Source organism: Pseudophryne corroboree, chromosome 9 (genome assembly GCF_028390025.1).
Source record: "Pseudophryne corroboree isolate aPseCor3 chromosome 9, aPseCor3.hap2, whole genome shotgun sequence".
NCBI lineage: Eukaryota > Metazoa > Chordata > Amphibia > Anura > Myobatrachidae > Pseudophryne > Pseudophryne corroboree.
The window spans coordinates 281,740,773-281,757,714 of record NC_086452.1 but is presented as its reverse complement, the minus strand read 5'-3'; the positions used below and the strand labels follow the sequence as shown (position 1 = coordinate 281,757,714).

Here is a 16,942-nt window from a genome sequence, read left to right as displayed (position 1 = left end):
GTTTTGGTGCCTCGTATCAAGATGCTACTCTACACCCCGATGTTGTTCCTTGTGGAGCCCAGTGTACCTCGCAGAAAGATTTTACAACGGTAAGTTCTTACCATAAATCACGTTTTTTTCCCTCTTACGTCCTAGAGGCTGCTGGGGTCCACATTAGTACCACGGGGTATAGACTGGTCCCTTGGGAGCCATGGGCACTTTAAGAGCTTAATAGTGTGGGCTGGCTCCTCCCTCTATGCCCCTCCTACCAGACTCAGTTTAAAAAATGTGCCCGGTGGAGCCGGTCACGGCTAGGGGAGCTCCTAGGAGTTTTTCTAGTTTTATTGTTTTGTTAAGAGTTAGGTACAGGAAGGCTGCTGGCAAAATCCTCCCTGCTTCGTGGGACTTAGAGGGGGGGGGGGGGAAGAGTAGGATCCAACCCTAGAGGTTAATGGCTCCTATCTCCACTGACAGGACACTGAGCTCCTGAGGGTGATGATTGCAAGCCCACTCCCGCAGCACGGCAGCCACCCCATAAGAGAGCCAGAAGATCGAGGTTGTGAGTATGACGCCGGCACTCCGGTAAGCGGGTCGCCGGCAAGAATGGCGGCACAAGGGTGGGAGCGCTCAGAGGTACAGATGTGACGCTGTGAGGGGCACCCTGGGCCAGCGCAATACCCTAAAAACTGGTCACAAAGGCTATCAGGGACATGTACTGCTACTAGCTGCTTATTACCTCAGGCAAGTATAATACAAGTAGTGCGGGAAGACTCGTCTTTACAGGGGACAGGGCTTCCCAGACCGTATCCAGCACACACCAGCTCCATTTTCTCCCTGCAGATCACAGCTAAGAGATGCTGACAGGCAGCGCTGCCCTCTACATAACTCCAGCTATCCTCAGCGGTACCAGGGTGTTATAGAAAGGGGGGGGGGTGTTATTCACGGTCATTCACTGTTTACTCTATTAAGGTTACTCAGTCAGCACCAGGCATTTATCATCATAACTGCCTACTGGGGCGCTGTGTGTGCTGGCTCCTTATACTCTGTCTCTCTGAAGTTACTTTGGGGGAAACTGTGTCTGACATTTTTCTGTGTGTATGTGCATATATCTCACATTGCCATGTCTAGGGACTCTGTGTCTTGTGCTTCAGAGTATGTGTCTTCTCCAGAGGAGTCTATTCCATGTACTCAAAAATGCAATATACTGTTTCAGCCTTCTGAATCTGAACCCCCATGGGTGGCTTCTATTAAGGGAATAATTTCCTAGATTTCATCTAGGATAGCTCATAATGAAACTGGAACACAGGTTTTGAGAAAATCTGTAGAGGTTTTGTCGTATTCTGCTCCCACTGCCTCATCAAAATTCCGTCGTATATGCCCAAAAAAGCGTGCTCTTGCCCATATAATGCAAGTCGATGCAGATACCGACTCTGAGGCGGGGGGGGTGGAGCGTCCCTTCCTCAGGGGGTGCAACTCATGATTGAGAACACGGTACCTGTTGAGGAGGCATACTTTACAGACAGTAAGAGAGTCTCTTTTACCTTCCCTGTGTCTAGGGAATTAAACGCATTGTTTGAAAAATCCTGAGAAAAAATTCCAGATCCCAAAGAGGGTTCTCGTTGCTTTTCCTTTCCCTAAAGAGGATAGGAAAAAGTTGGTTTTACCTGTCCCTGGGTCTACCGCTTTGAAAGAGTCGGTGGACCGCAAGATTGAGACTACTCTCAAATCCATATACACTGCTTCAGGCGTGGCATTAAGGCCCACTTTTGCTTGTGCATGGATTTCTAATGCCATAGTAAAGTGGTCAGGCACATTACTAGAGGAATTAGATTCTATGGGTAGAAGTGACATTGAAATGTTTTTACGTCACATACAGGATTCTGCACGTTTCATGGTGGAAGCCATGAAGGACCTTGGTCATCTGAATGCACGGACGTCTTCCATGGCTATCTCAGCACGCAGGGGTCTCTGGCTGCGCCAATGGTTTGCGGATGGGGAATCCAAGAAAAGTGTGGAGTTCCTACCCTTCACAGGTCAGGCTCTGTTTGGGGAAGCATTGGACGCGTGTATTTACACGGCAACCTTTCTTCCCTCAGCCACTCCGCTGACGAGAAAATCTTTTCCTAAGTCTACAATGCAGTCCTTTCGGACTGCAAAGGTTAAAAGTCCAAGCCCCCTTCCACTTTCTTCAGAGGTGGTCGGGGAAAATTCAGATAACCTGCACCAACAGGTTCCCAGGAACAGAAGCCGGGTTCTGCTTCCTCAAAATCCTCAGCATGACGGTGGACCTCCCAGCCTGGAGATCGGGCAGGTGAGAGCACATCTAAGAAATTTCAGTAATGTCTGCACGTCATCAGGCTTTGACCCCTGGGTACTAGGTATTGTGTCCCACGTGTACAGACTGGAGTTTCAAGAACTCACACCTCACAGATTCTTCAAATCAGTCTTACCAGCTTTGCTGACAGAAAGGGCTATCCTACAGGAATCCATTCGAAAATTGGAAAGGGCAAATGTCATTGTTCCAGTTCCACCTCATCTGGAAAACATGGGTTACTACTCAAACCTATTTGTATTACCGAAACAGGACGGTTCGGTTAAGCAAATATTGAACCTAAAATCGTTAAACCCCTATTTGCTGGAATTCAAGTTCAAAATGGAATCTCTGAGAGCGGTGATCTCAGGTCTGGAGGAGGGGGAATTCCTGGTATCCCTAGATATTAAGAATGCATACTTCCACATTCCAATTTGGCTACCATACCAGGCTTATCTCAGATTTGCACTGTTGGACTGTCACTATCAGTTCCAGGCACTGCCGTTTGGCCTCTCCACGGCACCGAGGGTGTTCACCAAGGTAATGGCAGAAATGATGCTACTCCTCCGCTAGCAGGGAGTGAAGATAATTCCACATTTGGACGATCTGCTGATAAACGCTTTTTAAAAGGAGAAGTTGTTGCAGAGCATTGCTCTCACAACTCGACTACTCCGGGATCATGGATGGATCCTGAATCTTCCAAAGTCACATTTGGAGCCGACAAGGAGATTGCCTTTCCTAGGGATGATCCTTGACACGGAAGTGCAGAGGGTGTTTCTACCGGTGGAGAAAGCATTGGTGATACAATCAATGGTCCGGGATGTCTTGAAGCCTGCCCAGGTATCTGTTCATCAGTGCATTCACCTTATGGGGAAGATGGTTGCCTCCTACGAGGCTCTATAGTACGGAAGATTTCATGCACAGTCCTTCCAACTGGATCTCCTGGACAAGTGGTCGGGATCTCACCTGCATATGCACCAGAGGATACGTCTGTTGCCGAAAGCCAGGATTTCACTCCTATGGCGGCTGCAAATGCCTCACCTTCTCGAGGGCTGCAGTTTCGGGATTCGGAACTGGATCCTTCTAACCACGGATGCAAGTCTGAGATTGGGGTACGGTCACTCAAGGGGAAAACTTTCAAGGAAAGTGGTCAAGTCTGGAATCCATCCTTCCGATAAACATTCTGGAACTAAGAGCCGTGTACAACGGCCTTCTACAAGCGGAGCATCTTCTACGAGATCAGGCCATTCAGGTGCAGTCGGACAATGTAACGACGGTGGCCTCTATAAACCGACAAGGCGGAATGAAGAGCAGAGCTGTAATGTCGGAGGTAACAAGGATCCTCCCCTGGACAGAAAGGCACACAATGGCACTATCAGCGCTCTTCATTCCAGGAGTGGACAATTGGGAAGCGCACTTCCTCAGCAGGCATGATCTCCATCTAGGAGAGTGGGGCCTCCATCAGGAGGTGTTCGCAGAGGTGACAAGTCTTTGGGGTATACCTCAAATAGACATGATGGCCTCCTGCCTCAACAAGAAGCTTTGCAGGTACTGTTCCAGGTCGAGAGACCCACAGGCAGTGGCAGTGGACGCACTGGTGACTCCATGGGTGTTCAAGTCAGTGTATGTGTTCCCTCCACTTCCACTCATCCCAAGTATTCTCAAATGTCTAAAAAGAACAAGAGTTCATGCGATCCTCATTGCTATGGACTGGCCAAGGAGGGCTTGGTACGCGGATCTTCTGGAGTTACTGCTGGAAGATCGAGGCCTCTTCCTCTTCGAGAGGACCTTCTGCAACAGGATCCGTTTGCTTATCAAGATTTACCATGGCTACGTTTGACGGCATGGATGTTGAACGCCAGATCTTAGCTCGGAAAGGTATTCTGAACAATGTTATTCCTACCCTGATTCTGGCTCGGAAAGGAGTAACGTCTAAGAATTACCATCGCATTTGGAAAAAATGTGTCTTGAATCCAAGAAGTTTCCTATGGTGGAGTTTCAACTTGGGCGATTTCTCCTCTTCCTGCAAGCAGTTGTGGATGTGGGCCTACGTTTGGGCTCCATAAAAGTCCAGATTTTGGCCTTGTCCATTTTCTTCCAGAAATAATTGGCTTCCCTCCCTGAGGTTCAGACTTTCTTGAAAGGGGTCCTGCACATCCAGCCTCCCTTTGTGCTACCTACGGCACCTTGGGATCTTAACGTGATGTTGCAGTTCCTGCACTCGTATTGGTTTGAGCCTTTTACAGGAGGTTGAGGTCAAGTTTCTCACTTGGAAGGCGGTCACACTGTTGGCATTAGCATCTGCTAGACGTGTGTCTGAATTGGGTACTTTGTCCTGCAAGAGCCCCTACTTAATTTTCCATGAGGATAGAGCTGAGCTCCGTACGCATCAGCAGTTTTTTCCAAAGGTTGTGTCAACACTCCATATCAACCAACCTATTGTGGTGCCAGTGGCTACTAATTCCTCAATTATCTCAAAGTCATTGGATGTTGTGAGGGCTTTGAAGATTTATGTGAAGAGAACTTCTTGTCACAGAAAATCGGACTCTGTCCTTTATGATCCCAACAAGATTGGGTGTCCTGCTTCTAAACAGACTGTTTCTCGCTGGATTAGCTTCACTATCCAACATGCTAATTCTACGGCAGGATTGCAGTGTCCAAAATCTGTTAAGGGCCACTCTGCTCGTAAGGTGGGATCTTCCTAGGCGGCTGCCTGGGGTGTCTTGGCTTTACAGCTTTGCCAAGCGGCAACTTGGTCAGGGTCGAATATGTTTGCTAAGTTCTACAAGTTCGATACTTTGGCCTCTGGGGACCTTAGGTTTGGTCAATCAGTTATGCAGGAGCCTCCGCGCTCTCCCTCCCATACTGTGAGCTTTGGTACATCCCCATGGTATTAATGTGGGCCCCAGCATCCTCTAGGATGTAAGAGAAAATAGGATTTTAATTACCTACCGGTAAATCCTTTTCTCGTACTCCGTAGAGGATGCTGGGCACCCGCCCAGCGCGTCGTTCTCCTGCAGTAGTTTCTTGGTACAGTACTGCCTGGTTACTTGGTTGAGTACTGCATTGTTACTTGGTTAAGTACTGTTGTTCAGCAGTTGCTGAATTGTTTCAAACTGGCTAGCTTGGTTTTCTGTTGGGTGAGCTGGTGTGAATCTCACCACTATCTGTGTATTTCCTTCTCTCGGAAGTATGTCTGTCTCCTCGGGCACAGTTTCTAAACTGAGTCTGGTAGGAGGGGAATAGAGAGAGGAGCCAGCGCACACTATTAAACTTTTAAAGTGCCCATGGCTCCCAAGGGACCAGTCTATACCCCATGGTACTAATGTGGACCCTAGCATCCTCTACGGACTATGAGAAAAGGATTTACTGGTAGGTAATTAAAATCCTATTTTTATTTTTTTATTTTTTTACTACTGTTCAAAAGTAGAGCGGTATGTTTAGTGTTGAGCTTTGCTGTTTAATAAAAGGCATTATTTTCCCCTTGTAGGTGAAAGGAAATTTGGAAAAGGCCAAACAGGCTCTGGAGAGTGAACGTAATGAGCTAGCCAACGAGGTAAAAGTTCTTCTGCAGGGTAAGGGAGACTCTGAGCACAAGAGGAAGAAGGCAGAGGTGCAGTTTCAGGAACTGCAAGTAAAACTTACGGAGGGCGACAGATTACGATCAGAGCTATCTGAAAAGGCAAACAGATTACAGGTAGGTTGATTTAATATCTAAAATCGGTATAGAGTATACATTGAGTATTTTTATTTAATTGATTACTTATTGATGTTTCAGGTGGAGCTGGACAATGTTACAAGTCTTCATTCCCAATCAGACAGCAAATCTATCAAACTTGCCAAAGATTTCTCTACATTGGAATCTCAACTTCAAGATACTCAGGTACGTCTAATGTTTAAGTGTGTATTTCATAACTATATATAAGGGATATTTTGTGTACCGTAGATGTTAAAGTTAATGGAAGTTACCAATTGTTTGCATGTCCACTTAAATGCACAAAACCCTTTTTCACCCAAAACCTGGGACTGTCCTGGGTACTTGAATACTGGACCTGAGTAAGTGGCGGGTCTTCCCTCTGCCAGTGCTCGGAAATTATATAATTTCTTTTTCATCCACTAGGGGTCGCTGGAGTACTCTTGGGATATGGACGGCTTCCGTAGGAAACAGCACTGAATACTTTGAATATTTTTTTTTTTAGGATATTTTTTTTCTTTCTATTTTATACACATCCCTTTCCCTCTTCCAAAAGGCAGGGTCAGGGATAGTGCAAGGCTGCTGATAGCAGCAGTGGCGTGTCGGTCCTCAGTAAATGAGCTCCATCACAGCCACACACAGATCTCCTGCACACAGGCTGGCCGGCGCTTACTGAGAAGCCCCGTCGGAGCCTTACCACAGCAGCAGGAGTGAAGGTATGTGAAACGGGGCGGTCAGCTCCCGCTGCCGCCCCGCTGTGTGGGGACATTGCTTATATACTGACGCTGGGATCCCTCTACAGCCCGCCGCCGGCCCCCACCGCTGCTCCGGCCGTCGCCGGCCCTCACCGCTGATCCGGTGCTGCTCAGCGCTACAGTACGTGCTCCCTGCGTCCCAGTACCCGGCTCCCGCTGGCGGCCCCACACGCTGCTCGCTGCCGCCCGCACTGCACGGAGTACAGTGGGGGGGGGGGGGCATTACGGTGATATACAATAAGCGGTACGAGGGGGGATACCCTGCAGCAACAGCAGTATGCTAGGCTGCAGGGTTAATTACACAGGATAAATGTCACTTTAAGGTGGTAACCTGTATTGTGATTGTAACTTTAAGCATGACATCCATTTTTAACCATGCTTCCTGTGTCTTCCTCTGTGATTCCAGAACGTTCCAGTACTACATCTCTACTCCACCGGAGGCGCAGGGGTGTTAGTGGGAATTTGGGATCACATTTCATAGTACTGGCCACGTGCACTGCACTTGGCCAGATATATATATATATATATAGAGAGAGACACCTTTGTACTATTTTTACTGAGTCGTGCAAGTGTCTGTTTTTTGTGTATTGTATTGTCTGTCGCCATAATGAGTAAGGCACCAGCAAAAACTAAAAAGCATAATTGCAAAGTCTGCAGCAGTGTGTTACCGGATGGATCTACCACATGTACAGTATGTTTTGTGGATTCGGTTCAGAATACAATTTCGGCTCCGGTTTTAAAGCCAATTTCCTCCCCGAACCCTCCTTGGGAAATGCTAGCCAATGTACTGGCTGGGTTGCAATCAGAATTGACCGCCGCTCGACAGGAGCGGGAAACGGCAAGAGCTGAGTCTAGGGTGAGACCGCCAGAACTACCGGAGGTCTCTCAGCCTTGCGAAAGGTCTAAATCCATTTTGGGTAGACTGGATAAATTTCATATGTCTTATGATTTACCCGTTTCTGCTATGTTGCATTCTGACGATTCCATGCCAGACCTCACGGCACAAGATGATGGTGAGGAGGGCGAAGTGGAGTCAGATAGTGAGGATTTTAACAGTTCCGGCATTGATAATCTCATCAGAGCGGTGCGTCAGTCTTTGAAGTTTACAGAAACTGAGGAGCCTCTCACAAATGATCAGGTCGTATTTATTAAACGACAAAGAACTCCAATAAGTTTTCCTGTGTCGGAGTCTCTTAATCAGATGTTAGTAGAAACACGACAGACTCCAGATAAACGGTTTTCTATACCTCGCAGATTTAAGTCTAGTTACCCGTTTCCAGACTCTGTGACCTGTATATGGGAGAATCCACCAATAGTTGATTCGTCAGTGTCGAAGCTTACAAAGAAATTAACCATACCAGTGCCAGCGGCTACTACGCTTAAAGACCCTTCAGACCGCAAAATAGAAACTATGCTAAAGTCCATGTATGTAGCAGCAGGAGTGCTGCTGAGACCTGGCTTGGTTGGTATCTGGGTCACTAAGGCGCTCATAGTATAGATAACAGAACTTAAGTCTGCCTTACATGACGAACACCTTATACTTCTTGCTGATCAAATGTGTGAGGCTGCAGAGTATCTCTGTACAGCTTCTACTGACGTCTGTCAGCTCACTTCTCGTATTTCATCGTCGCTAGTTACGGCACGACGAGCACTCTGGCTGCGTGCTTGGCAAGCGGAGGCAGAGGTCAAACGAGGTATAGAGGCGTTACCTTACGATGGCAAGAAGTTGTTTGGTCCTGAATTGGACACATGGATTGCTGAGGCTACGGGAGGAAAGTCTGTTTTCTTACCATTGCCTCCACCGGTACCAAGAAGGAGGTACTCTGGACCTTCGTTCAAATCCTTTAGACCTCAGTCCTTTCGAGGATGTGGCAGAGGAACAGCTACGCCTGGTAGACGTGGTCGTGGACGTGGTTTCCAACAAACCAACACAAGTCGTCAGGACGCTAAGGTTACCGACAAGCCAGTGGCATGACGGGCTACCAGCCCATCTCGGTTCTCCGATTGTGGGAGCACGCCTTCAGACGTTCCAGTTGGCGTAGTTCCAGACATCCGCGGATGGGTGGATCCGCAATTTAGTGTTAAAAGGTTACAAAATAGAGTTCGACTGTCTTCCGCCACTGCGGTTTTTCAAGACAGGATTGCCTCTGTCGGACGACAAGAGGGCGGTTCTGCAAATTGCCATTCAGTCCCTACTGGATTCAACAGTTTTGATTCCGGTCCCTGTACATCAACGGGGTCAGGGTTATTATTCCAGTCTGTTTGTGGTACCGAAGCCGGATGGCTCAGTCAGACCAATATTGAACTTAAAGGGTCTCAATCAGTACGTAACTTACTACAGATTCAAGATGGAATCTCTGCGTTCCTGATTGCGGGTTTAGAGCCAAAGGAATTCATGATTGCGCTAGATCTCAAGGATGCGTACTTACACATTTCGATTTGGCAGCCTCATCAGAGATTCTTGCGGTTTGCGATACGCCAAAACCATTACCAGTTTCAGGCTCTACCGTTTGGCCTATCGTCCGCGCCTCGGGTGTTCACCAAAGTGATGTCTGTGATGATAGCTCATCTCAGATCCCTGGGAGTGACAATAGTTCCGTATTTAGACGATCTGCTCATCAAAGCCCCGTCTCAACACATACTTCTCCAACATGCGCTGCTAACGTACAATGTACTGGTTCACCACGGTTGGATTGTCAACTTCAAGAAATCACATCTAATTCCGTCTCAACGCCTGCAATTCCTAGGTATGATTTTCGATACAGTCAATCAAAGAATTTACCTACCACAACAGAAAGTACAGATTCTACGACATCTGGTACAATTAGTGCTCAAGCCACGCACAGTGTCGGTACATTTGTGCATTCGCCTCTTAGGCACAATGGTGGCAGCTTTCGAAGCGCTTCAGTTCGGAAGATTTCACTCGCGTCCATTTCAACTGGATGTGCTCGCACAGTGGTCGGGCTCGCATCTGCAGATTCACCACAGGGTGAGGTTGTCGCCAAGGGCAAGGGTGTCTCTGCTCTGGTGGCTCAAGGAACACAATCTAACCGCAGGGAGACTGTTCGGCGGCTGGAATTGGATAATTCTAACGACGGACGCCAGTCTCAGAGGTTGGGGAGCTGTAGTTCAAAATTGTCAGCTCCAGGGTCTCTGGGCGGATCACGAAAGATTGCTTTCTATAAATGTCCTGGAACTCCGCGCAATTTACAATGCGCTACGACAAGCAGTGCAAATGCTTCGGTCTCACACTGTCCAGGTGCAGTCAGACAATGCGACGGCGGTCGCATACATCAACAAACAAGGAGGAACGAGAAGCCGCATGGCAATGCGGGAAGTAGCTCGAATCCTCAATTGGGCGGAATACCACCAGGTGATATTGTCGGCAGTGTTCATTCCGGGAGTGGACAACTGGGAAGCGGATTATCTCACTCGTCGGGATTTTCATCCAGGAGAATGGGCATTAAATCCAGAAGTGTTTCACATGTTGGTTCAGCGGTGGGGTTATCCTCAGGTGGACCTGATGGCGTCTCGACACAATCGCCAAACGCTCCAGTATGTGTCCAGAACGAGAGATCCAAAGGCAGTGGCGGTGGATGCTCTCACCGTCGCGTGGCCGTACAGTCTTGTGTATCTGTTTCCACCGTTTCCGTTACTCCCTCTGGTGCTAAAACGGATCAAAAGAGAGTCTGTCACAGTCATACTAGTGGCGCCTCATTGGCCTCGAAGAGCTTGGTTCTCGGATCTCCGCGGACTACTCGCAGACTAACCTTGGCCGCTCCCTCTACGTCCGGACTTGTTACAACAGGGTCCGTTCCTTTACCCCGATTTAGCGTGGCTGCGTTTGACGGGGTGGCTGTTGAGACCGCCCTCTTAAGAAGAGAGGGCATTCCAGAATCGGTTATACCAACCATGTTACGAGCTAGGAAGCCAGTTACGGCAGCTCATTATTACAGAATTTGGCGTGCCTATATAGGTTGGTGTGAAACTCGTAAGTTTCCGACATCTTTCAAGTTATCCCGTCTTCTGTTATTTCTACAAACGGGGTTAGATGGAGGACTGCGTTTATCTACACTAAAGGTGCAGGTATCTGCGTTGTCAATTTATTTTCAAAGACGATTGGCTCTGTTGCCGTCGGTACACACTTTTCTGCAGGGTGTCCTCAGAGTACAGCCTCCATTCATTCCACCTACAGCGCCATGGGACTTGAATCTGGTTTTAGATTTCTTAGTCTTCATATTTTGAACCCTTACAGCAAGTGGATATAAAGTTTCTCACTTGGAAAACAATTTTTCTTCTAGCCTTCGCTTCGGCAAGGCGTGTTTCAGATTTGGGTGCCTTGTCATGCAAGCCACCGTATTTGGTGTTTCATGATGACAGAGCAGAACTTTGGACGAATCCCGCTTTCTTACCAAAGGTAGTGTCATCTTTTCACATCAATCAACCAATAGTAGTTCCTGTGTTGACAGCACATTCTGCAACTCTGGATGTGGTACGAGCATTACGCGTTTATGTATCCCGAACGTCTTCAGTTCGTAAGACGGATACGTTGTTTGTTCTCTATGATGCTGCCAAGATGGGTTGGCCAGCATCTAAACAAACCTTATCCAGATGGATAAAACTGACCATACGTCAGGCTTACCTTCATGCTAGGTTACAGCCGCCTACATCAGTAACAGCTCATTCCACACGTTCTGTGGGAACTTCATGGGCAGCTGGTCGGGGAGCTTCTACGACGCAGCTTTGCCGTGCGGCTACATGGTCTTCAGTGCACACGTTTGTGCGCTTTTACAAGTTTGATACGTTTGCGGCATCAGCATCTAGCTTTGGCCGCCTAGTGTTACAGGTGCCAAACAGCTCTCCCGCCCACGGGGGAAGCTTTGGTACGTCCCAAGAGTACTCCAGTGACCCCTAGTGGATGAAAAAGAAAATAGGATTTTGGTACTTACCAGGTAAATCCTTTTCTTTGAATCCATAGGGGGCACTGGACGCCCACCCAGAGCAGTTTTACCTGGTTTGTGGTAAGTTCTGTGGATCTTATGGTAACACACTCTCACCGACTGGTTCAAATTATCAAGTGCTGGTTATGGTGTCAACTGTTTAGTTGTCAGTAACGTTATGTGTCAACTTCGTTGTTGTCCGTTATGTTATATGTAATACTCCATTGTCAACCGCTCTATAGTTCCTGTTCGGCTCAGTAAAAAACACTGAGGTACTCAGGGATATGGAGGGGTGGAGTGTGCTAAATTTAAATATTCAGTGCTGTTTCCTACGGAAGCCGTCCATATCCCAAGAGTACTCCAGTGCCCCCTATGGATTCAAAGAAAAGGATTTACCTGGTAAGTACCAAAATCCTATTTTCCAAGCGCTGATGATCCGACTTTCCATAGGCTTTTAGCATGACCTGGGTTACCCATTTTTTACAGTAAGCTGCCCAGGTCCTTCTTGGTAACTCGACCTGTTTATTTATTTTTCATCAATGTTTGTTGAAATTTAATAGAAATCAAGGCGAGGGGTCAGAAATAAAGAGAAGGGGGGGGGGGGGGGGGGGATACATAGGGAAACCAACTGTGACAATATAAATGCCAGGCAACATAGTAATAATAAAACATAACAGAATAGAGTACAACCGAATTTGGCTGGGGACCGGGCCAGAACAAGTGGAAAAATGTGGCTCAACACACAATATTCAACAGTACTTAGATTGCGCAGGCCACATATACAATTTATATCCGGATTTGACCATTTTTTCTAAAATCTAGGAGACTGTAGGAGCTAGACCACCGTCCCCCTGGTGTCACGTTACTGGGCAGATAATTCCTCCTCCGGTAACCAACCCCCGCGGCCACAAAACGAAGAGGGTGCCCCAGGCAAACCATTCTTCCGCAGCCACCCTCTGGGCAAACAATCTCCCCTGCTCTGTGACCACATCACTACTCTCTCCTATGCCACAATCCCCAGCCATGCATAGAGCCTCTTAACGGTGAGCTCAATGCAGCTGGAGTTGGGGGATAACAGGCAGCGCAGGCCCGAATGGAGAGAAGTAGTCGGTGCAGGCTGGGGTTGACGAGAGCAGCAGCCAGTGCAGGCTGGGACAGACACTCAGCACATGCACTCTCCTGTGCATGAAATGAGCGGCGCAATGCAGGCATGCCCACGAAAATCCGCTGAAGCTGACAAGGATCTGCTTCCTGCCTCCCTGCATAATCTAGTTGCCATGACGACCTTGCCAAGTGAATAGTAGAGCCCTGATTTAATGTAGTAATTTAACGTCCATCTCAGAGTGGTTTATACGCTTTGAAATACAGGATCAGTGAGGGGGCGTACCAAATCCAATTCCTACCTAGTTTGAGAAGACCGTTTAGTGTTGGGGCACAACTGAAGTAGGTAATACAGGTTGAGTATCCCTTATCCAAAATGCTTGGGACCAGAGGTATTTTGGATATGGGATTTTTCCATATTTTGGAATAATTGCATACCATAATGAGATATCATGGTGATGGGACCTAAGTCTAAGCACAGAATGCATTTGTTACATATACACCTTATATACACACAGCCTGAAGGTAATTTTAGCCAATATTTTTTATAACTTTGTGCATTAAACAAAGTGTGTGTACATTCACACAAATCATTTGTTTCATATACATCTTACACACACAGCCTGAAGGTCATTTAATACAATAATTTTAATAAATTTGTGTATTAAACAAAGTTTGTGTACATTGAGCCATCAAAAAACAAAGGTTTCACTATTTCACTCTCACTCAAAAAAGTCAGTATTTCGGAATATTCCGTATTTCGGAATATTTGGATATGGGATACTCAACCTGTAGTACCAATGGGTAATATCGACCTTCCCAGTTCCCGATGTTAAGCTGTGAGAAAGCCTTGACTGTGGAGCCCGAACCAGTCTCAACTGCTGAGTAACGCTATGAAACCAATATCTAATCTGGTGGTACCTACATATTTTAGAAGGTGAAAGGGAGTACTGTGTCTGAAGGGAGTGAAAGGAGTGCGAGAGAACTGCAACAATGACGACATGCCGTCTCCATACCACAAGCCTGTCGTTAAAAGTAGAACATTGATAGTGCCAGAATGGAAAGAATAGTAGTTGTGAGTGAAATATCATTGTCAAGAAACCAATCCACCCCACTTGCAGAAATGCCTACACAGTAATTAGGGTGACAAGATGGCAAGGTCGCAAGCATGGACGGAACTACAGGAAATTAGCAAGCGGAAAGCTAGCACAGGCGGCTGCCTCCAAGGCACTTAGCAACTTGGGGGTACACCCAGTCCCAAAGTTGAGCGATGCAGCAAGATCTAGGGGAGGCAGCCCACCCTATTTTTTATGAGAATCATATGAAGTCAAGCTATCTTAGGGGCTTTATCTTTCCATATGTAGGGGGTCAATTAATGACATTTACTCAAATATTTCTTTGGGAAAACGTTATGAATAAAAACATGAGTTTAGGGAGCAGCATCATTTTAAAATGCAGTCTTCCGGGCAAACTAGGAAACTCTATAGGATTGCCACGATTTATACCCCTTTCACACTGCCAATGCCGGATCACACCCGGGAATTGGAAACTGGTCCTTCCCGGGTGGGATCCGGCATTGGCAGCTGCTGCAGGCTTTCCCGACCCGGCAATATGCCGGGCAGGTTGCCATAGCAGCGGGGGGGGGCGGAGCCGGCACTGGCAGATGAGCTCATATCCACGCCGCCTCTTTCCTATGTAGTGAACGGGTCCCGGGTTGCCCGTTCACGCTGCCACTGACCCGGTATTCATCTCGGGAATATCACTGCTTTATTTCCTGGTTGAATTATTGGGTCAGGCGACCCGGGATTTCGACCATGGCCCTTTCACACCGCACACCGACCCGGGTTGATACCGGGTTATTTGTGCGGTATGAAAGGGGTATTAGTAAGAGAGAGGCGTAAAAATTGACTTTTCTGGCTCACATAGTTGAGGTTTCAAAGGAAATAAAATGAGGGTCTGGGGACTGCGCTGAACTGACAAAAACAGCCAGCCAATCAGCACCTTTTTCAGAGACCTGGGTTGAATATCCCGGGTCAGATGCATTCACAATGCAACGACCCAGGTCACTGTACAACAACCGAGCAAAGGTCATGTGCTCACTTTGGCGCTTCCATACTGCACCTAGACCAGGGTTGACATAGCAACAACCTGTGTTATTTTGGCGATGTGAAAGGAGTATTTAAATCACATCAGTGTTTAACATGGTTGACCCAGGTTCAGTGTGAAAGGCCCCAAACCGGGAATAACCCAGGTCGAAACTGCAATGTGTGAGCCTGGTCGGACCCGGGTTCAAAAGTGGTGGTAATAATACCCCTTTCACACCGCACAAATAACCCAGTATCGACCCGGCATATTGCTGGGTAGGTGTGCGGTGTGAAAGGGGCATAGCCGAAATCCCGGTTCGCCTGACCCGGCAATTCAACCCAGTGTTATACCCGGGTTGAATACCGGGTCAGTGGCTGCGTAAACGGGCTCCCGGGTCGATGGGACCCGTTTACTAGATAGGGAGAGGCGGAGATGAGCTCATCTCCCAGCGCCGCCGGCTCCGCCCCCGCTGCTATGGCAACCCGCCCGGCATATTGCTGGGTCGGGAAAGCCTGCAGCATTTGCCAATGCCGGATCCCACCTGGGAAGGACCCGTTTCCAATTCCCGGGTGGGATCTGACATTGGCAGTGTGAAAGGGGTATAAGGGGTGGAACATTCATGTCGAACTCTATAGGCTCTGAACGCCTTAGGTTGGCTATACATAAGAACAAGGTGTAGCTGAACGAACCGGCGGGTGTTTTGACCCTGCATCGGGAAGTGCATACACACTTGCCAATGTAGGAGGTGGTGGAGCATGTCATCGTTAGCGATGTCTTCTGGTTGACCCTGCAGCAGGGCCACCAGAAGACTTCACAAAAAAAATGCAGGAGCATGCAGATCGAGCATACTCTGCCCGATTTTGTCATTCTGATTTAGCCGTAAACGAAAAATACTGTAGGGCCAATATCTGCGCAGTGTGTACCTAGCCTAAGTATACAAAAATAGCTGACTGCCAATTGTAATGATTTGTGCCCCTGAGTGAGTAAACATTGGCCTCCGAAACAGGTAAGGCATCTATCTTGGTTGCATTCAATTTATAAGTAGAAACATTACTGTAACTATGTGATAACACATGTAAGCATAGCAAGGAGGTCAGAGGCTCCATAGTAAAAGTTTATGGGTCGTGTTCTTCACTGTTAAACACACAAAGTTGACAGCAGAACAGATTTTGGCAGCCAGGTGTTTGATATCTGACCAAAAAATTAAAGTGGAAAGGGGACACGCCTGTCTTAGTATCAATAGTGATGGGGAACATATGAGACTGAAATCCTTTTTCTCTTACGTCCTAGACGATGTTTGGGTCCACATTAGTACCATGGGGTATAGACGGGTCCACTAGGAGCCACTGGCACTTTAAGAGTTTAATAGTGTGGGCTGGCTCCTCCCTCTATGCCCCTCCTACCAGACTCAGTTTAGGGAATGTGCCCGGGAGAGCCGGTCACAGCTAGGTGTGCTCCTAGAGCTTCCGTAGATTTATTTTTTTCTAAGAGTTAGTCACAGGAAGGCTGCTGGCAACAGCCTCCCTGCTTCGTGGGACTTAGAGGGGGAAGTATTGTCCGCCCTGCGGGGTTCGAGCCACTATCTCCGCTGCCAGGACACTGAGCTCCTGAGGGTGATGATTGTTAGCCGCTCCAGGCGACCGCTCACTCCCGCAGCACTGCCGCCACCCCCTAACAGAGCCAGAAGATTCCGGTGGCGAGCAAGTCACTGGCCCCCCTGGCAAGTGGGGAGCCGGTATGAAGATGGCGGCATCAGGGTGGGAGCGCAGTATTAACTGCACTCCGGACGCTCAGCGGTACATAGTGCAGCGCTGTGAGGTGTGCCCTGAGCCAGCGCCTATACCCTACACTGGTCACCAAGGCTGTCAGGGACCTCTGCAACACAGCCAGCACAACTGCTCAGGCCAGTCTAAAGATGTGAAGAGCGGGAAGCAGTACCATGTTCAGGGGGCGTAGCTTCTCCTCAGAGCGGACCCAGCAGCGTTTCGCGCCATTTTCCTGCCTGCAGATCCTGTACAGAGAGCTGTCCCTCCAAGCACTTCCAGCTATCCTGTGCGGTACCAGGGGATTGTAGAAG

General features: G+C 48.1%; 1 protein-coding gene across 1 annotated transcript in view; it reads left to right on the top strand.

Annotated features, from left to right (window-relative positions):
- The window catches only part of MYH9 (myosin heavy chain 9), an 889,869-nt gene that overhangs the window by 588,307 nt on the left and 284,620 nt on the right, over positions 1-16,942 (top strand). Inside the window, 2 exon segments of the mRNA XM_063940322.1 lie at positions 5,781-5,987; positions 6,069-6,173. Of these exon segments, the coding sequence (XP_063796392.1) occupies positions 5,781-5,987; positions 6,069-6,173 (312 nt within the window).